Source organism: Cygnus olor, chromosome Z, assembly GCF_009769625.2.
Source record: "Cygnus olor isolate bCygOlo1 chromosome Z, bCygOlo1.pri.v2, whole genome shotgun sequence".
Lineage (NCBI taxonomy): Eukaryota > Metazoa > Chordata > Aves > Anseriformes > Anatidae > Cygnus > Cygnus olor.
This window is the reverse complement of record NC_049198.1, coordinates 64,712,731-64,734,032: the sequence shown is the minus strand read 5'-3', so window position 1 is coordinate 64,734,032 and position 21,302 is coordinate 64,712,731. Positions and strand designations below refer to the sequence as shown.

General features: G+C 38.0%; 1 protein-coding gene and 1 long non-coding RNA gene across 2 annotated transcripts in view; one reads left to right on the top strand and one right to left on the bottom strand.

The window, feature by feature from the left end:
- The window catches only part of LOC121061694, a 52,395-nt gene that overhangs the window by 4,661 nt on the left and 26,432 nt on the right, over window positions 1-21,302 (bottom strand). The window contains exons 2-3 of the long non-coding RNA XR_005815219.1: window positions 17,880-17,981; window positions 1,553-1,630 (exon numbers count right to left, since the gene is read on the bottom strand). This is a non-coding gene — a long non-coding RNA (uncharacterized LOC121061694). The remainder of the gene's footprint in view (window positions 1-1,552; window positions 1,631-17,879; window positions 17,982-21,302) is intronic.
- The window catches only part of LVRN (laeverin), a 42,365-nt gene that overhangs the window by 19,060 nt on the left and 2,003 nt on the right, over window positions 1-21,302 (top strand). The window contains exons 8-19 of the mRNA XM_040540913.1: window positions 227-292; window positions 428-493; window positions 1,594-1,766; window positions 3,233-3,309; window positions 6,850-6,989; window positions 8,539-8,594; window positions 10,056-10,209; window positions 11,011-11,105; window positions 11,807-11,914; window positions 16,090-16,260; window positions 18,253-18,393; window positions 20,929-21,004. Coding sequence (XP_040396847.1) covers window positions 227-292; window positions 428-493; window positions 1,594-1,766; window positions 3,233-3,309; window positions 6,850-6,989; window positions 8,539-8,594; window positions 10,056-10,209; window positions 11,011-11,105; window positions 11,807-11,914; window positions 16,090-16,260; window positions 18,253-18,393; window positions 20,929-21,004 — 1,323 coding nt within the window. The remainder of the gene's footprint in view (window positions 1-226; window positions 293-427; window positions 494-1,593; window positions 1,767-3,232; window positions 3,310-6,849; window positions 6,990-8,538; window positions 8,595-10,055; window positions 10,210-11,010; window positions 11,106-11,806; window positions 11,915-16,089; window positions 16,261-18,252; window positions 18,394-20,928; window positions 21,005-21,302) is intronic.

Sequence of the window (21,302 nt, the reverse complement as noted above, 5' to 3'; positions counted from 1 at the left end):
ATTACAATGCTTTGTAGTTTTGTCATTCACGATTTGTTTCTGCTGCACACACAAACATATTGGGTGTTGCAAATCTGTCTCTGAAAGAAACTGTGAAAACATTTTTAATCACCATGAGCTACGAAGCATGGGAGTAAACTAACTTTTCTGAAATAGTTTGAAAAAATACTGCAATAATAATTGCAACAATAACTGAAATTTTCTCATAGTTTGTTTTGTACTTCAGGGGGCTTCTATTACCTGGATGCTTTCTGGTTTTCTGACTGAGAAGTTGTTTATCAAAGCTCTTAATGTAAGTTTGAAAAACTAACATCATCATCTTGATTTATAAGCTTGAAAATGGCAAGTGTACAAAGTACTGTCTGCCCTTCTGATGTTTTTTATTGAACTCTCATGAATTCTGATGCTTCTGCTTGTTTTCCTGCAGTCATATCTGAAAGAATTTTCCTTTTCAAATGCTAACCAAGATGATCTCTGGACCCACATACAGATGGTACTCATTTTATCTTCAGTATTTTGCTCTGGGGTTTGGTGTAGATCAAATGTAGGGTACATACTACTTGCAGAAGACTGCACTGGATTTGGCTATCCCTAGTGCAGTCTTTCCCTCAAAAAAAAAAAAAATTGCTTTGCCGGCTCTTTTGGCTTAGGTCTTCAGAAATGTTTTTTTGGCTACTTAACGGCACTTGAGATCAGTGCAGCCAAGTACAAGGAGCAGAGAAATAAGATGGAAAATTAGGGTCAAGTGGAGTTTTCAGGCTCATGGATCACCTTAGCCTACATGAATTTGGATAGCCTGTTTTTTTTTTTTTTTCTGGAGCTTATGTTTTGCCAGATCAAAGAGCGTGATGTTTTGGGCTTGATGATTAAGGATGCTGATATCTCACAGATCCAGCAAAGTCTGTAGTCTTACAGTTCAGCAAAGTCCATGGCAGTAGCTCAGCATTTCATCCTTTGCTGATTTTGGCAGAAGTCTGAGTAAGAAAAAAGGTGCTAATGATAGGTTTATTTAAAAAAAAACAAACAAGCATTTCCCTATTCCTCTAAAAAAGGCTTTCACTGTGTTACAGAAAAAAGTCTTAGGTTAAGAACAAGAGTGCCACAATTTCAGATATGCAAGTCTGTCACATCTTCTATGCCAACAGATACCAATTCACACTGGTTGGAACTCTAGCTTAGTATGTTTTTCGGTATGTCTTTGCTGTTCAGTTTGTATATTAGGCTGTCACTTAAAAATCTCTTGTCTTCTGGTAGCTTTATTTCAGTAAAATTAATAAATTAAGTCTGTCACAGCCATACAGGGGTGTAAGTATATTAACACTAAAAAGAGAAAGGTTAGCAGTCAGGTTATAAGAATGAGAAACATCTTCTCCAAATGTCATAATTCCTGTAAAGGCTCATGCTCTCAGTATAATAATGTCAATAGCATTCCTTACACATTGATACATTGATTTTGTGCATGATTCAAAGACTAGCAAACTGCTAAGCAATTATTTTCTCTAATGTGTTAGAACAACCCCTAGATTGTTGCTGAAGCAGAATCAGTAAGTACCTGTTTGTCCTAAATCTTTCTAATTCCTGTTTCTCTTGAAGGTTGTAGATGCACAGGATGAAGTTCAGTTGCCAGCATCTGTAAAAAAAATAATGGATTCCTGGACATGCCAAAATGGGTTTCCAGTTTTAACATTAAACATAATCACTGGCACAATCAGTCAGGAACAATTTCTTAATAAAAAGAATGAAAACACCAGTACTGATTCTTACAAGTATGTTTAGTTTGTGTCCTTACCCTATGTTTATTCCCTGTTTGTTGCAGGGAACTCTTCATTATGTTTTGATGATCTGATTTCTTAACTTTCTTTTTTTTTTCCTTTTTTTTTTCCTTGTAGCATGAACTGTAAAGTAAATTTTGTTTAAAACTGGAGTTTGTGATAGTTTTTCAAGTTGCTTGTTTCACTGAAGGTTGCGTTCCTCTGCAGTAGTGACTTTTCTAGCCACGTAATGTCTTTGTAAGGAAGGACATACAGGCCATGAATATGTTTCAGGGCAGGAGTTTTGCCCAGCATTTTCTTCATTCTTCATCTCAGTTGTCCAGACTGGGGACTGGGGACCTACCTGAACCATGTGGCAGCTTCTTTCCAGTTGACATATTTCCAGTATCATCATTGTAGAAAAGACAAAGGGGTTGTTGTAGATGACTCCTTACTCAGAAAGCGCTGAGTACCTGACATGCAGCTCTAAAGCTCCTGACTGTTAGTGAGCATTGCTGAGTTCCTGGTACTTTTGCAGGCTGTGATGCATATTTAGATACCTAAAAACAATGATAGAAGGAGCTGTCTTTGGTCATCCACTTGGGAAACTCATGACCAGAGTTTGAACTTCTGTGAAATTCAGCACTTGTCATGAGCTTTGGGATGTATGGAGAAAGTCCATGAGATGAGTTATCACCTAGGGAAGTATAAAGGGGAGCATAACCCAAAGCATTTTTTTCCTGGCTGCTGTTGCTAGTCATGCAGAGAGCCAAAAGCAAAATTTTGATGAGAACCATAGAGTTTTCTTTGCTTCCAAGCTCCAGGAAATGTAGAAAACTAGTCCAATCAATGTCTTTGGCTATCTTAGATAAGGAGTTCCAAGTTACAAACATCACGTCTGTTACTCTAGTTACAGCAGGAGGCAATACCATGTGAATTTAAGCAAATCCAGGACAAGTATTACAGAATTTTTCATTTTCATTAACAACTTTAGGCTGTCATAGTTTATCTGTTTTCACTTGTAGATTTAGATTCCCTCAGAAGGGAAATTAAAGTCATCAGAATTACAGTTGTATTGCTTGCCTGGAGCCTGTTTTAGTAGGTGCACTTCTGAAAAGAATATTTACAGTCTCCAGAAATAAGGTGAAGTGTAACAAGTGGGGAAAATAAAATTATCACCTGGAGAAGGACAGCCAGAGCACAGGGATGCAGTGATATAAAAAAGGTCTAGCACAGAACACTCTAAATATGAGTGCCTGTTTAAATCCTGGCTAAAAGTCCTTTATCATCAATGAACCTAAGTGCTGATCCAGCATAAGTACCACCACCTGACACTGTTTTGTGTATCAGAGAGGAGAGATGGTAGATGGAAATTCTTGTAAGAACTCATTTGCATTTAGTTTAGCAACATCAGAGAAGTTTTTTTTGTTTCTTTTGTTTTTTAAGCAAAATAATTAATTATATTATCTCTTTTTGTTAAGCAACACATGGATTGTTCCTATTTCTTGGATGAGAAATGGATCATCACAACCTCTAATATGGCTAGATAAAAGCAGCAGTAAGTAACGTATTTGTTCACACATGCTAAAACCAACATGATAAAAACATGCTTAATACTCCTTTAAAGAAAATACATATTTGAATTGGTTAGGGAGATAAATCTTTATTCCACTAAAGTCTACATCTAACTGTTGTGTTAATTTTATATTAAAATAGCAATACATTTTCAAATAAGTTAACACATTTTTCTCTATGTTGCATCAAACTTCAGTTTGTTTTTAATAATATGATAGAATCTCTATTCCTGTTATGAACCTAGATTTCCACAGTAATTTTAATTTTGTCATTTTGTACACAAATCCAAACTTCAATCTCCTCATGCTTCTGTATTAGTTTTACTTCAGCAGATCCTACTAACATTAAAGAGAGATTCTGAATATAGGTAGCATCTCAGACTTAGTCTGTGATACATCAGAAAATGATCAAGCTCAAGAAGTAGATATGAAATCTGAAAAAGATTAAAACCAGCTGTGTGAAGAGAAAAAACATTGTTAAGCACGGATATCTGTAAAACCAGAAAATGAGCTTTTTCAACACTGTAATTTGTTTATGCAAATTTAATGCAAAAATAGTCTTATCAACAGCATAGAATTCCAAAAGGTTTTAAGAGTTTATAATAAAAAAGTGAGTTTATAGGCATCTCCACTCAAATACAAAATCCAGTTTTCTCATTCTAGTGCTTATTGGAATAAACAGCTGTAGTTTTTGAGAAAGAAGAAAAGTAATAATTAGGATGGGTTAACTAGTTTTCTTTGGTAAGTCACCCCTCAACTCTATCAGACCTTGAATCAGTTACAAGTAGGTGCACAGACTGTAGTGTTCATTGAATGCTTAAGAGCAAAACTACAATACAGTGTGTGTGTTTTGTCACTCTCTGCCCTCTGTTTGCAATGGTCTTACCCTATTTATTAGGCAATAAGATAGCTTGAGTGATTATTTCACAGCATATGGGCAAATAAATAAGCAATCAGTGAATGTTCCAGTGAGGTGAAAAATCAGAAAATTTATAGGAAAGAAGTGTTAAGCACTGCTTGCTTGGAAGGACTAGTGTTACATGCTAGGCTTATTATTATTATTGAAATGACAGCAATTCCATTTCCTCAGCCATTATGTGATTTAAGAGCTACAGAAGAATTTATGAAATAAACATTGTGTTGCATCTGCCTGAAGGAACCACAATAAAGTAGAAATTCAGTCTTTAAAATGCATTCCACTAGTATTTGAAAGCCATGTATGAAACTTCCCAGACGCTAGACTTCAGCCAAGTGACTTGCTTTCAAGCTTGAAGATTAAAAAAAAAAATTCTGATATCTTTTTTAGACTTTTTGATGTGGAGATAAACCAGATGGTTCCTTACAAGGGTAAAAATGTTGAGATATTTAGCTACCATTTTGCTCCTGTGAGACTGAAATGGCTTCTGGTTGAGAACTTCTGTTACTGTTGTGAATCAGAAGTGTTCATGAGCATGGTTTGGGTAAATGAAAATGAGGGATTTGGTATGAAGTACTGGTTTGCCTAAAATTTTGGAATAGCTTCTGCAGTGATATAACAATACACAAAAAAGGAAAAATTCAAAAGTGATGCCGTGTATTTTTATTTTTGCTGAAAAGAGCTCCATGGGAGCTGATTTCTTTTACTTCTGAACAGGTTAAATTGAGTTGTGAGCTCCAAGCTATCAGTAACCAACACGTTCTTTCACAGCTGTGCTATACAGTGTTAACAGCCTGTCCTGTTGTTTTAAGGCTTCTCTGGCAATGTCTAGATACTTATCTTCTGCTAATATGATTGTGTTGGTCTCTGGCAGGTAAAGACACAATCCCTGAGTGATGCACATCTGTTCAGTGAATGTACGAAACACAAGCAAACCATGCTGCTGTGGTAGAACATGTTTCACTTGGCCTGGGGGTGTAGCTTAGGAATGGGCTGCATCTCTGAGCATAAGTTTGCTATTTTAGATGCATCTAAAAGTCCTTCTGATGATTAGCAGAGCATCGAAATAGTATATGGAAAACACTGCTAGTGCCATATCCTAGCCATCCACAGTCTTTTAAATGCATAAGTTAGTAATTGTCATGTGTGACATTTTCCTTTTGTTTTATTTGTGAGAATGACTCAGGATGAATCCTGTACTACTTGCTCTGTCAAAACACACTGTAGTCCCTGCCTTCTCACCAATACTGATTTATTGTCTTATGAGAGTTTGCCATCTTCTTAAACCAAGCTGATCATACCCAGTTGAAGCAGAGTCTTATCCCCTTAAAGCCTTCAAGGCTGCTCTGTTCCCTCACAGTGCCCTGTAAGCTATCAGGAGCAAGTAATCAGACAAACACCTAGTGCAGGCAGTAGTGAAATGAAACAACTGAAGAAAGGAGACTTTAGGATGTGATGTAACTCAGCAGGGCTACAAGACTTTAAATAAAAGTAATCTTTTTCAGTTGTTTGCCTCTCACATAAACCTAGCTGTTTTGTTTTTCTTGATCACCTTTTATATAAATTCTAGTAGGCAGCTGTTCTGTTGGGTACTGAAGGTTGTGTTTTGGAGGAACACTGGGAGCAGCGGGTGTGTCAAAGGTGCATGTCTTGGTATGTGGAGGTATTGAATCATAGAATGAATCATAGAATGACTCAGATTGGAAGGGACCTTAAAGATCATATAGTCCCAAGCTGTTTACTTTTAGATGACTTTACTGAACTCTCCAAACTGATTGTCCCACTCTACTCTGCACTGGTGTGGCCTCACGTCGAGGACTGTGTGTGGTTCTGGGCAACACAGTGTAAAAAGGACATAAAACTATTAGGGAGTGACCAAAGAAGGGCTATGAAAATGGTGAAGGTTCTGGAGGGGAAGACATATGAGGATCAGCTGAAGTCCCTTGGTTTGTTCAGCCGAGAGCCGAGCAGGCTGAGGGGAGGTCTCATGGCAGCCTGCAGCTCCCTCACGAGGGGAGCAGAGGGGCAGGCGCTGAGCTCTGCTCTCTGGGGACAGCGACAGGACCCGAGGGAACGGCATGGGGCTGGGACAGGGGAGGGTCAGGCTGGGTGTTAGGGAAAGGTTCTGCACCCAGAGGGTGGTCAGGCACTGGGACAGGCTCCCCAGGGATGTGGTTACAGCACTGAGCATGCCGGAGTTCAAGAAGTGTTTGGACAATGCTCTCAGACGTAGGGTCTGATTTTTGGGTGGTGCTGTGTAGAGTCAGGAGCTGGACTCAACAATCCTTGCAGATCCCTTCTGACTCAGCATATTCTGTGATTCTGTGATTCTATGGACTGCCTACTAGCCAGTGGTTTAGGAGAAGCATGGGTCTTCAGCCCGCCTTTTGCCATCTTCAGAGTGCTCAGTTCCTGAGGGGTCAGGTGGTTGTTGAAGTTATTCATTTGTGCAGAGCATAGATCACAAATGCACCTGCTTTTGTTGATTCTCATTGTGTCCAGCCTCAGACCTCTGTCACAGGGGATCGTTGAGTCCACTGTTCATAAATGCAAGAGAATTTATCAGGGTGCATAAAATAAAATAATACTTTTAAATATCATTTTACAGAATTTATTCCTGAAATGCAAGTGTCAGAATCAGAATATGACTGGATCCTGCTAAATGTAAATTTAAGTGGATACTACAGAGTGAACTATGATCAGTTAAACTTAAAAAGATTAGTACACTTGCTTGAAAATGATCCAAAGGTAAGATCATATTTGTTTTTTTAAAACTTATAAATTGGCTTCTTTCCATGTATTTCTTCTTGCAGTTCTTACCAGTAATCACTTTGATGAAAACCTGGAACAACAAGAATTCATATATATCACATAAGAACAAATGATCCACCATGGCATGACTAAAGTCACTGGCAGACTTCCATAGTGGAATAGGAACAGGCCCAAGTAGTTTCACATAAGCATTAAGTTGAAAAATAGCATACATAAGATGGCGTTCTGTCTTCAAAGTTGTCTTAATGACTTGTGGTTCTTCCAATATCTTAAATTTGGCTTGAAGAATTATCAGTGTGAATGTATGACTAAGCTTTATCTGCTGTTAGGTAAACACGGAGAGGAAAGTTAGGAGAAAGTTTTTATTTCCACATTTCCTCAAAGCACAGTACTTCTGCCAATGAAACAGCAACAACAAAAAATGCATCTGATGGAGTTTTTGGGTGTTTTGGGCTTTGTGTGTGTGTGTTGTGTGAAGAATGTTCTGAGAGGTTCCAGTCAGTTCTACCAGGGCTCTTTAGTCCTCTGTAGACTATACAACAATAGTCTGTAGACTATACAACACAGAGGACTGTCACACAGTGACAGTCAGTGTGACACTGACAGTGACACAGTCAGACAGTGACACAGTGTGGCTGACTTGCCACAGCATGGGCTGGACGTAAATGAGGCATAGAGCAACCCATCCATACCGCCGTATATAGGGTTGCATAGTATTTAATGTTTCCAAGACCTAGAGTGAGAGAGAGGCTCTGGTAATAATATTGGTTCATTGGTTTTGATAACAAAGCTGAGAAAGTTTAAGCTTTCTGAGTCTGGGGCACACACTAATAATGTGCAGTCAGATGACTTATCTGGGAGGTCTGAATACGAGGCTAATCAGAACACGCAGGTGTGACCAAGCCTCTCTGTGGCACACTGGCTTCTTTTTTCTAAGCTTTTCTTTCCCAGCAAATCTAAGTCAGAACGAACTGCGGACTTGGGGCTGTGCTTTGGTACTGGTTGGTGCTAAGGCTGGCTAGAGCAGCAGCCAAGCCTTACCATTATGGAAACAGGGAGGAGATGAAGAGGGACCAGCATGAGCTGTAGGCAGAGACTCACCCACAGTCCTTCCTCAGTAAGGTAGTTAGTGACGGTTGTCAGACACTCCAGTCTGGACTATTGTGAGTATGTATTCTGAACTGAAGCCTCAAAAGGAATAAAATGTGCCAGAATGATATAACAAGGCTATTTTTAGGGAATGTACAGTTTCTTTATTTTAATTTCAGCATGCAAAGAAGAAGGTCTTGAAGTTCCACACATAGTGTTATGCAGTTGTATATTTATATATATATATAAATGCTCCTAAAATCACATAAACAACTTCATCTTAAAATACAGGATATGTTTTAATATGTTTTGTAGAAGATTTTGGCTTAGGAAAGATGTTAGGGACATGTATTACACATATGAAACCTAGTACAGTTTTTTTTAATTCTTAATGATGTGTTTAGATCTATTAACACTGTATTGATGTTTTCTGCAGGCTATTCCTGCTGTCAGCAGGTTCCAGCTCCTAGACGATGTTTTTGCATTGACACAGTAAGTATGTTTTGCATACGTCAAAGAAACTAAAGTACATGATTTCATTTAGCATTCCTGTTTCTGCTTCTTTCATTCCTATCCATATGTGCCTCATAAGAACAACAGATGGTTCAACAAAATGGGAGGGTATGAAGTATTCACTACATTCATCTGTCATTGTTGAGTGATTTTCAAAATTTCTTTTAAAGTGTTCCATCTCTTAGCAAGTATTTTGAATGATGGCACTGTCATGAATGTTTTAGGGACTAACCTAGATGTGTTGTAATAGAAAAAAAAAATCTGAATGAAGATAGTGAATTTTCCTTTCCTTAGTTTATTCTGGGGAATATCAGCTGTGCTGTCCTGTGTCTCTCATAGTACCTCTTTCATTTCCTCTGCTGGTGGATGAGTTCGTCACTCACATCTTGGCAGAAAAAGATCACATGGTACTTGCACTGTGGGTGCTACAGTTCTGTAGAAAATCACTTTAAGATAACTCAATTTTACATCAGTTTTCCTGTCACTCTTCCTTCCTTCTGAAAGGTGGGCAGTTCTTAGAGGAGGTTCATGTTAAGAGGCTGCAGGACCATGCTGCTGGAGAGCTCAACAGTACTGTGGGAAGCCAAAGCCGTAATAGTCCTGTGTCTCAGTCATACCAGAAATGCCCAAAGCATCAGGCACCTACGATGTGGGAGGTCACCTAGGGAGGAGGTGGCCAAAGCACACTGCCACCCTTTGAAGCCTGTGGAGGTGGATCTGGGAGCAGGAAGTCAAAATTACCTTTATTCCTCTTGTAAAAGTGTCCTTTCTCATAAGAGAGCTCAAGCCTGGCACATAATAAGGGGAGTAACTGTGAAGTATTGAACTATGGTCCTGTATAGGCATGCTGGAAGTGTTTCTGTTCTGGTGGATTGGGGCTTGATTTTTTTTTTTTTCTGTGGGAAAGAACGGTTTCCATGCTAGCTTCATGCTAAGGTACAGAAATGCCATGCTGAAATTGCTAATCCCTGGGATAGTGTGCATGTGATTTAAATTGTTTGACTTTTATAATGATGTTTATTCCATGAAAGAACCTGTAATGCAAATCTGTTGTCTAGCAGTAAAAAGATAAATGTGTTAAAAGTGAAAACTGTGTTTTTTTTTTTCCCTGCATTTTTTATCTAGTGAGAATGACACGTGCTGTAAATGTGCTTAGACCTAATCCTGCAGACACAGCCACAACTGAGTCTGCATGCGGCTGTGCTTACTGCCATGATTGCCCCATTATTTGGATAGTGGCATTGTGCTCTGCAATAAATGGGTGGAGAGTTAAGCTCTTAGAATATGAACCATTGTTTTACATTTATTTTAATTTTCCAGTGTCTTCTCCAGTTCACTCCCCACCCTGTATCATCAGTTTCATAAATAAACAGATATTCATGATAGATAGTTAATGTGAATAAGTATGCTCAAATATGAATGTTTTTTATCTTCAAATAGGTTTGGATATATTCAGATTGAAACAGCTCTTGAACTAACAAAGTACCTTGCCAGAGAAGATGAACTCTTCATATGGAATGTGGTATTGTTAAATCTAGTGCCGGAGAATTTGGAAAGTACTCTGAAAAACTATGAAGTATATCCACTTTTAAAGGTATCACATTTTTTGTTAGCAAAGATACTAGCCCATTTAAATAAAACAGACTAAACTGAGTGCTTTATAAATTCTCATGAAAGTAACAAGTATGATGGGTCATAGTTCTTATAATTCCCTTTGCATTACTTTGCCAACTTCTTTAAATATGAGGTTCTTATTTGTACATACTAGTAAATGATGAACATCACTACATTATGAATAATTCTTACTATAAAACAGAAATATGTTCACATTCTTACTTTGATCTTAGGGTTTTGTTTTGTGCTGTTTTTGTAAAACTGAGGATCAGGAAAATCTACATGGAAAGTAGGAACTGGCTTAGGAAACTAAATGAGATGATTCTTTCCCATATTTGTTACATGAGATGGTATTTTCTTATTTATTTATTTGACTGCTATTTGACTGTACATTTGTTTTAAGTGCAATACCACAACAGTGATTCTCTTAAGTTCTTAAAGTGTAGGCATGTTTAAAATATGTGAGAAGAATATTTTTCTTTTGAGAACTTTTTTTTTACCATTTTTTTTCCCCGGCTTATTCTTTGAGAATGAACGTTTATTTTGTTTGTACCGAGATCAAAGGTGTTTGTGATGTGAAATAGTAACTTCCCACTTTGAATAGTACAAGTGTGTTGAATTTTATATAGATTATTTTATATACTTCATTTTAATGTGCTATATTGCCAAGAAATTAATAGTGGTAAATTTTTAGGATAAATCTGAGTAAGTAGAGACAAACACAGTGTAATAAAAATATACATCTACATGAAAATAATTTTTCTTTCCCTTCTTTTAAAAGAAATACCTTTTAAAGAGAATGTTGCCAATATACCATTATTATGCAGGTTTTATTCGTCAAAATGTTGATGCTTTGGAACATGACTATTTTGCACAGTAAGTATTCCATTTTTCTCAAAAGTTTGGACTGATATGATTGGATCTGATACACTGTAGTTCACTTTTATAAATTTGAATAGAAGATAGAGAAAAATGGTCTAATTTGAATGCAACTGAATTGTTATTCTTACTGTCCTTATGTGTGTGTTACTTATGATGATACTTCTAATGAAAATGCAGTATCAGGGTTGCTTGGGATATTTTTAGTGTATTTAGTGAGCATAAATGATGATACCTTAATGATCTGAATGGTAGCTCTTGTTTATTGGAGAACAGGTGCAACATGCTGCTGCTATTTGGGGAAAATTCTGTAGCAATGAACTTCAGGTGTGATTTATGGATCAATCACTAGAGCTTAAAATAGTCCTTTTTGCATTGCAATTGAAAGCCACAGTCTTGACTGTCAGAATGATTGAGACTAGGTGCAACTAGAGCAACAGTGCTATAAAGCACACAGAAAGCTAATTAATTTTAGAGTACATGAGTAGCCTCACTAATATCCATGACTGCTGATGTCAGGAATCCGTTATTAGCAATTTCTTTTTTTTTATTTTTTATTAAACTTCAAGTACCTTTCTTTAGTAGAGGTTCTCCTGGGTTAACAGCACCATGTGCAAAAACTGTGGTCAAGCACAGTTTGAGTACTCCAAATGTGGAATACCTATCTTTTATTCTTGCTATTTTGGCTTCCCTTCAAGAGTGTATTTGGAAAAACTTTTTGCAACAGCATGCTGGTTGGGTCTCCAAGACTGTTTGGACCTGTCATCTGAACTGTATACTAAATGGATGGACAACCCTCAGTACAAGTAAGAACAATAATGAGGTGTGCATGTGTAAGTGAGGTGGGAAGTTAGTGGGCTTTTACATGTGGCAGGCAGAATGAGAAAGAACACTGCTCATTCTCCACAGACCTACAGAATTTGAGAAAAACAAACAAACAAAAAACCACGTCAAGACAAGAAAACGAACATAAAGCCTCACCACTTTCCCAAATCCCAACTTTATATTGATTTCATAATTACTGCTTTTTGCATACAATTTACAGACCATAGTCTGTTTAGCCTCATATGAGATGAAGCTCAGATTAGGACTTAAATCCCATACTGTCCAATCCCTTTTTCACAGTACAGCCTTTGGGGCATCACATATACTGACTCAATTTCTAGGCTTCTCTAAGTAGTAGAGAGTGAAGCTATGTTTGTATGATATGGGTTCATACCCATATCATTTGATGGGTAAACCCATCACATCATTTTGCATGTTCTGTATTTGCATGAGCAGGTGCTGGGAGGGGCTGTCAGCTCTTGTGCTGTGACTGGAGCTTAGTGGCTAGGTTTCTGCTTTGTGAGAATGGAGTCTGGGCTCTAGCAGGATCAGACTTTCTGTATTAGGGTATTGCATTGTTAAAGAAATATTACAATGTATTGAAATTCTTATTCTCTTTTCCTTCCTTTTCCTTTTGATTTTTTTCTATGCAATAATCATATAGTATTGGCACTGGTGAGTGAATATTTAAAGTTTATTTCTTCTTTTTATTTGTTATAGTGGTAAAAGGTTAATGTTTTGGTTGTTAGTCCTGCCTTTGTTGATATGTGTGACTGGCTAATTGAACTGAACTTGTATTTGTATTTTTTATTAGCCTTTTAGTGACCACCCTCATTTAAAAAAAAAAAAAAAGTGCTTTGGAGATGAAGCAAAAAGTTTAAATGGGCTAAACACATTCTGGTATGTTCCAGAAAGAACATTTGTACTATCCCACACTAACAGCAAGAATACTATTCTGAGCTCTGAGACTATTTTCAAAATAGTCACCCATTTTCCCCCATTAAGAATACTCAAAATTAGTTTTTGCTGATGGAATTCTATATACCTCATCTGAGTTCAAGAGCTGACAAGTCTAAGAAATATTAGCTGATCTGGTTTTGAATTACATGGAGAAAATTAATTTTGCTATCTTGTTTAGAACTAAGATAAGTTCAAAGAGACTTGACAGCATTGAACTTAGCATGGCTAAAAATGTGGGGAAATAATGCAATTATGTGTTTTATTAAGTGAAAGAAATCGCACTTTAAGGAAAAAATCATATGAGATAGGAAACTTCTTAGGTTTCAAATGACAAATTGCAGTTCCTGTTCCGTTAAAGAGGAAGCTCTTCATATGCTGGATAGAAGGGGAATAGGGCACAATACACTTTTGGCTCATACTTCACAGAAAAGGTCCCTTTATGTTACTTTATGCTACGCTTGTATGTTCTCCATTCTGGGAGCAAAAGGCCTAATAGCACACACGTGAGCACCAGGTGTGTTACCATACCGTGTAGGATCCCCACATCTGTGTAAGTCAGTAGGCTTCTCCTTTTTACATAAGGTAATTAGCTTTCAGCTGAACATTTCCAAAGAGTTCCTGGCCTTGCAGAACTTAACTGGACTTGATATGGTGCGTTTTTATCTGTGTGTGTGTGTGTGTGTGCGTAGGTAAGTAGGTAGGTAACAGGCCAAGAGCCATGATTCCCATCCAGTTTCTCAGTTTAGCTAATTCTTTGCTTATAGGACTGAAGTAGACCTATCTAAAGTAGTGTTGTAAAGTAGTGTTCTCTGTTGCACTCAAAGGTTATGAAACCACAATGTCACCTCTGCAGAAGCTCCAGGAAAATGGCATCACCTAATGCACCTTCTTTCCAGAAGTTTTTTTGCATCTTCCCCAAGAAGTACAAATTAGAGAATCCTGGAAGGCCAGTAATCTCAAACCACACAGCTATCCTCAGAAAAAAATACCAAGATTAATAAACCCGACCCTCAGCAAGCATAACCCCAAACTCCAAATTTCCCTCGTGCCACAACGGGCTTCCTCTGTGAACTATACAACATAAGTGACTTCAGGGCCACCTTAGTTGTCACCAGCCAGTAGATCAGTGTCCCATAGTGCGCTGCCTGTACAGCCTGCCTTCAACAGCCAACATCAGAGCTGCAGCCAAAAGATATACAAAGCTTATCTATTTTATGTTCACCCTCAATGGCTTTACACTCAATAACCAATGTATTTTCAAACTAAGAAAACAGCTGCAGATATCAGAATAGCGGTATTTTAGCCAAGGCTGTTTTCCATGAAGCATCTTGAAAAGAATAGTTTAGCTAACCATATACCCTATTATCACACATCAACCTACTGTGGCCTCTTTCTGCAAGATTATGAAATGGTTATTAAAAACATTGCTAGACCCTGTAACTCAAATAAGATCCAGAAGAATTCCTCACAAAAACATCCCTTATCTTAACGTAACCACTCAGTTCCAGCAAGTATCAATGTTAGCAGCAAATTCCCTATGCTCCAGCACATATCCAGATAAAACATTCCAACACTTTCTATTATGCCAGTAAAATCTCCGACTCCCAGCAGGGCTATCAAAATCCCTGCAGCTTGCATTTTCACTTCTCAACAAGTGATGTCTATCATCCAGAACACCCGTCTCTCTCCCTAACTCTCAATAGACCTTCATAGTTTACAAAGTTTATAAATTATTTGTGTCTGCATTTTCCTTTGAATATTGCTGTCATATAGCCTTTCCTCTTGACTAATACTGTCTCTGTTTTTGCTGGTATTGACTCCATTTTCTCTATGATTGCCTAGTGAAACTCAGAGGATTTTTTCTTAAATCATATTTAAATTTGAATTTTCTGCTTCTGGTTTTGTGCCTGAAGAATGGCTATTGTTACCAGAAACTTGTTTTCTTTTCCAAGTCTACCTTCTGATGTAATGGAAAATAGTTTTATAGCTCTACTTACCACCTTGGTCTTATCTAATACTATGCAGATTAACAGTATGCTATTGGGAGGTTAAAAGTTTGGTTTGTAGCAGTGAGACACATTCTGCTACAGGGAATTAGTTCAAAATAGCATTAAAGAGTTTTTAGATAGCTTGCAATAGTAGAGTAGTAGACATGTTGCTAATACTGGAAAGGGTTGATGTGTTGTAGTGTTAGTGACACGTCATTGCCACAGGAGAAATTTTCTATTCAGCCTTTGCACCTGAAGTGCAGTGATACGCTCAAAATGCTTGCATTTAGTTTCTTTTATGAATGGCATTGCTATTGTGAGGATTCTCCCCTGAAGTCTGAGTAATGGGAAGGTGCTTGTTGCATGGAGAAATGTCCCTTCTGTTTCCATTTGTGGTGCCCATGGCTCTTCTTCCTGGATGCACTCACTGAAGACACTTTCAAAAGGCTTGTCTGAACTGATTCTTAGAGAGTCATAGAAGTACAGAATCATTTAAGCGGGAAAATACCCTTAAGATCACCAAGTCCAACCATCGTCTAACACTAAGAAGTCCATCAATAAATCATATCCCTAAGCGCCACATCCACACATCTCTTGAATAACTCCAGAGATGGAGACTCCACCACCTCCCTGGGCAGCCTGTTCCAATGCCCAACCACCACCTTTTTTGTGATAAATAATTTCTAATAATTTCATAAATTCTTCCTGACGTATAATCTAATCTTCCCCTCGTGCAATCTGAGGCCATTTCCTCATGTTCTATCACTTGTCTCTTGAGAAAAGGGACTAACACCCTCCTTGCTGCAACCTCCTTTCAGGCAACTGTAGGGAGAGATGAGGTCTCTTCTCAGCCTCCTTTTCTCCAGACTAAACAACCCCAGTTATATGCAGCTGTACCCTCTTTAATGGTGTGATCGATATACTAGCTGAGATGTGCAGGAGTGGCATCGACATGGTCTGTACAGAAACTGACTTGACCCAACTGCCTAAAATGAATAGTTTTTGTTTTGCCTTTAAACTGCATTTTTTGTTAATATTTAAATCATGAATAAAGCAATCAAATTTAACAGTTTTGTTTAGATTGCTAATTTATATTTCTCTTATTGTGCATCTTTTAACTGTAATAAACATTTTTTTCAGTTATGTATCAATTGCTTGTTTTGACTTCATAACAATACAGTACCTTTTAACCATATTTTGCTTTGCAGAATTCCCTTTTTAATTAGAAGAACGCTCAGTTGCTATGGTGTTGCGCTGGGAAGTGATAAAGAATGGAATTTTGCATGGGAAATGTATAACCATACTGACTCCACAAAGGAAGATAAAGACATCCTCCTCTCTGCCATGAGCTGTGCCAAAGAGTCATGGTTGCTTCACAGGTGACCTTGATCAAAGTATATCTTTGTGGGTAGAAATCACAAGAAAAAAAGTACACCATACAAGCCTGGCAGAGGTTTACCTGCTGCAGAGCCATGTGTCTTAATACACACCAGTGTCATAATCTTAAGAGTTTTCTTACAGGGAAAATATGATAAACAGTGCATATACAAATGGTTATTCTGCTGGTATAACATCCTCGATGCCATTAATGACTGAGGAAAGGACTTCCCAAGCTGGTAACTAGTGTGCCATGTCTAACACTACCAATGGACATGTCAATATATCTAAATCTCCTTTTGAACTAAAAATATTTCTTCAGGTGCTACAGCAGATTGTGACAACACATTCTGTAACATTGCATGCTGTATGCACCTTTTGTATATATTGTATGTAACTTTTGGTTTGTTTCCTGTCATTTTTTAACTTTGAATCCATTGGCTGCCCTTGCTCTCTGCACTGTAAAAACAGTATTTATAATTTGCCTTGACATTTTTCTTCACCATTTAAGATTTTATATCATTTTCCCATAACGCTTCTCCCCTGATTATTTTATTTTCAAGCTGAAGTTTCAAAGCCTATTTAGCCTTTGCTTGGAAGCCAAATCATCCATTCCTAGGTGAAGGATGAAAATGAAAGTAGACTAGTACACTGTTCACTACTTGAAGTGTAGACTGCCACAGGGAAATCATTTATTTAAATTTCCAGTTTGGAATACTGTATTTATCATCCTTCAGTGACATTCATGTAAAATCTTTTCACTTTATCAATAAAAAGGTGTTGAAGCTGAGTTCTGTAATATATCGTGTCCACGTTGCCTGAAGAATATCTCATAGGACAGAAGTTTGCCAGTGATGATGGCCTAAAGAATGATCATCCAAGCATTGGCGTAAACACAGTGTGTCTAAAGCTCTGAGAGTAGTAGAGGTGTTTCTCCTGCCAACCACCTGCCCCTGTGATGGTGGTCATTTGAGAAGGCAGAAGAGATATGTCTGAGAAGATGGCCAGATGGATGGGGAAGACATGTCTGAGTGGAGCTATGCTATTTTCCACCTAACCTATGGCCCTTTGGTGACTTTATTATTGGCACAAGCTAGCAGTGGTCCCTGACAAGCTGTAAGATATACTGTACTCTATACAAAAAGAAAACACCATTTCAGGAAGTTGTGATGACCTTCTTTCTTCCTGTGCTGTAGTAGCTGACAAGGCAATCTATATTTCTAAATGCCACCCTGAATGTCTTTTGGGTTGAGGAACGTTCAGCTGGGCTTTTCCTGGTCCTCATTACAGATTTTCCATTTGGTTAAGCATACTGGTGGCATGCAAATGGGAGAAACCCAGCTCATCTCCTCTACCAGTGATGTTTTTGATACTCTTTGAGAAGATTTTTTTTTTTAAATAACAAAAACCCATTGAAAGCAGGAGACTGTAAAGTAATGCTTTTATGCAATAAAAAGAAGAGTTATTTACTTTTCAAAGATGATCAGTCACCCACTACCATTGACATCAGTGGCAGGTAGTTAAATATTTCTGAAGTCATGGCTTAGTCTGCCTGAGAGTATCTTAGATGCCTTGTTACTACAGCCAGTCCCCTCTGCACAACAGTGTAAGTTACTGCTACCTCACTTTTTAGGCTCTGTCTGTTTGGAGATTTTTCCAGAAACTTGGGAGCAGTTTCTCCTTCCACAGGGTTGTCTGGTGGGAGTCATTCTCTGTGTTCTTTCTGTAATATATACAAAAAAGGCAAATGTATATGCTGGTTGTGCTACACCCTCATTTTACTGAGAAGTGGACAGCCAGTGTGCAAGACCAGGGAATTTTACCAACACAAGGACAAAACTCAAGCTGAATACATGGCTCAGAGTGACACCAAGTTTGATATAACTTTCCACGTTCTGGTATTTGGAAAGGCAAGAATTGTCCTGAACTGGTACATATTTCCATGTTATGACTGTTGAACAGCAACTGATAGTTATAAACTTCTTTTCTAACAGATACTTGCAATATGGACTCAGTGATACATTATTTTCTTCTAACTGTACTTCAACCATCATTTCATACGTGGTAACGAAGGACATTGGGCACCGAATAGCCTGGGACTTTGTTACAGAAAATTGGCCACTTTTAAGTGAAAGGTATGGTAAGCAACCAAACCTTTGGTTTCTCTTTATTTCTGTGGTTCTTTTTACTCCTTCCTTCATCTTGCTGTTTGAGATGTAAAATCCAGATACAGATTTTTCTTTCAGAGATGATTTTTTTTGGTAATGATTGATGCAATTCCTTATGTACACAGACTAAGGTTTTCAGATCGTCAGGTCTTAATGTCAAAAAAGAACTCACATCAGATACAGAATGCTTTAAAATGAGCCTGTTTGTGACTGTCTCAGTGCTTTTAAGTGTAAAAATTTCTAGAAAATCTGACCCTTACTTACCTACTTAAATGGTAAGCTTTCCCAGTTATGAGACATTGGAAGATAAAAATCCATCTCTCAGAGTATGCTTAATATGTGCTTTGTAAACACTGGCAAAGGGAACAAGTAAGCAAGATATAAGTGAAAGTATGACTTACTATCTGTATGACTAGCTGCCATGAAATCTGTAGTTCCCTGCTTCTTGATATCCAGGCAGCATTTCACATTGAACAGAACAAACTTTCAAAACAGGAATATCCTCACGCTTTTACTGGTTTGGAAGAGCAGAAGAGTGCATGGTTGAAGTACGGTGATGGCTCTCTGTCACAGGTCCTTTGGATGCTGGATGATAGAATGCCAAGAGACCATGGACAGAGTTTGATGGGTTTTATTGTAATTATACGCATTGTCTACCAATATAATTAAGCTTGAGAGGAATATGAACAGTATAAGCATAAGCAAAAAGAAAAGAGATAAGCCACATGCTGTGTAGGCAAAGCACAGTACCGTTAATGAATACTCTTACCTGCTGATAGGCAACAGTTAGAAAAGTTGTTGAACTGTCATGTCCTCCATCATGACGTTGGACATCTGGACCAGCCAGTGAGAGCTACCCCAAGTTGGGGCACTTTATTTATGGGATGAAAACTCAGTGCCAATTGCCTGATTGACAGGATGACATGAGTTATATCTTTCACATAAGGGGCTAAGAACAAAGCTAGGCATGTTTTGGGTAGCTAGTGATCTGTAAATATGATAGCCTTTTGATGTCCCCAAGGAGAACATTGTTTAGACTATCACGCGATTGATCACAGGTGCCTTTGTAAAAGCTGGTTATGCAAACACATTATACAAGTGTTCCCACTGACCCATGCTCTATCTGTGGTCAGGAGCGTCTCGCCCCGTACACTGGCCCTGTAGACAAATGGTTTAAGGAGCTGTAAAAGGAGCAAAGTGATGGTGGAAAACTAGAAGCCAAGAAAATGAGTAAGAGTTTTGAAAATGAATAGACCTGATGGAAAGTGATGGAACAGGATTAGCCTCAGTGCTAGGAGCATAGCATTGGACATCACAGATGAAACTATCATTGACCTGACTTTTGTTCGTGTTTTTATTCAGGCTGCTTGTAATATAATGTGAGGCAACATAGGCTTCCTGTACGCAACTCGAGAATCTTTCTAGTTTATCTTTTTCACTGCATAAATAGAAAGGTAAATTTCTTGCTACACATTCAACCAGACAGTTCCACAATCAGGAGAAAAATGCATAGCTTGGAAAAAAAAAAAAAAGTGTTGCCCCATATACTCTAGAAATGAGTTTATCCACTAGCATTTCATAAGCACAAGTGTAAATTACAAAAGTAAGATTGCAACCTCTTTTCCAAAGAGAGTCCCCTCTCTCTTTTTAGAGATGGTGGATTGGATCATACAGGTTTACGAGGGCTTCATGGACTAGTAATACTATTAATCACTGTCTTAAGTCCTAACCCATCTCCAGCCTACCTGCACTGATGCAGGTGAACTGCACATGGGCTTGGGCTATCTGCAAATATCTTTAATGCCTGCTAGAAGACTCCTTCTCTCCTTGGCATTTTTAAATACAAGCACAGCTGTGACATCCATCTATCCTGCTATCTTTGGTGGCACAGGAGTCCCTCAGGACCCATTTGAGGCAACAAAACTAAGACCAGCCATCTGTGAACATTGAAATGTGTAGCTGTATTGCTAGTTCTAGTAAAGGCAGATTATAGCAGGTTTGTGTCACACCAGCTTGTTCCCTTATAGAGCTTTTAGCTGTTCCATACCGTTGAGAAATATGCTGAGAAACTGACACGTCATTTTCAAACAGAAAGAACAGTGTGGATATTAGTTTTATACACTGTCCTCAAGACATGAACAGAAACACCAAGCTGTTAGAATCATTATTGCGCAGCCTTTCTGGATGGGTTTGTCTGCATGAGTTCACAAAAGTTATCTTTTTTAAGCCAAAAATTCACGTTACCGGAGTAGAAATACCAGATCTTACAGGAAAATGAAAATGAAGAGTAATTGGTGTGTATCATCATGTTCAAATGTCTAAACTGAACTTTAATTGTGCTGCTTTAAAAGGGGGGAGGGAGTATACAACTGCAAATTTCAGCTTAGTTGGTATTTTCAAGATGATAAATAACAAACAAATAGTAGGAGTATTTTCAAGTGAGATGAAGTTCAGTGTTTTTGCAAACATGCTCATGGAAGGATCTTTATCTCAACTTTACAGGTATGGAAAGGAATTACTGCATGATGTATTAAAAGTCATGGGAAGATTTGTCAATACAGATGTACAGATCCAAGAGGTAAATGAGAAAAGCAATTAGTTTCAACTTTATCTTCAGTCTGAAAATACAGCTTTTTAAATCTCATTTCTTAAAGACATTCAGGACATGTATTGTATAATGTTGTGTTGAAATGCTGAGAAAAATAATACCTCCTCATGAGAAATAAATCTATGGACATGCACCCACAGCTCTGAATCTTTGCATGCAGTCGGTTATTCGCCATGGCATTAAAATGAGCTTTTGCACAGGGATGGTTGTTGTCCGGCTCTGTGTGGGTGCAACATATGAAGTTGTCTGCCCATGTGCTGAACAGATG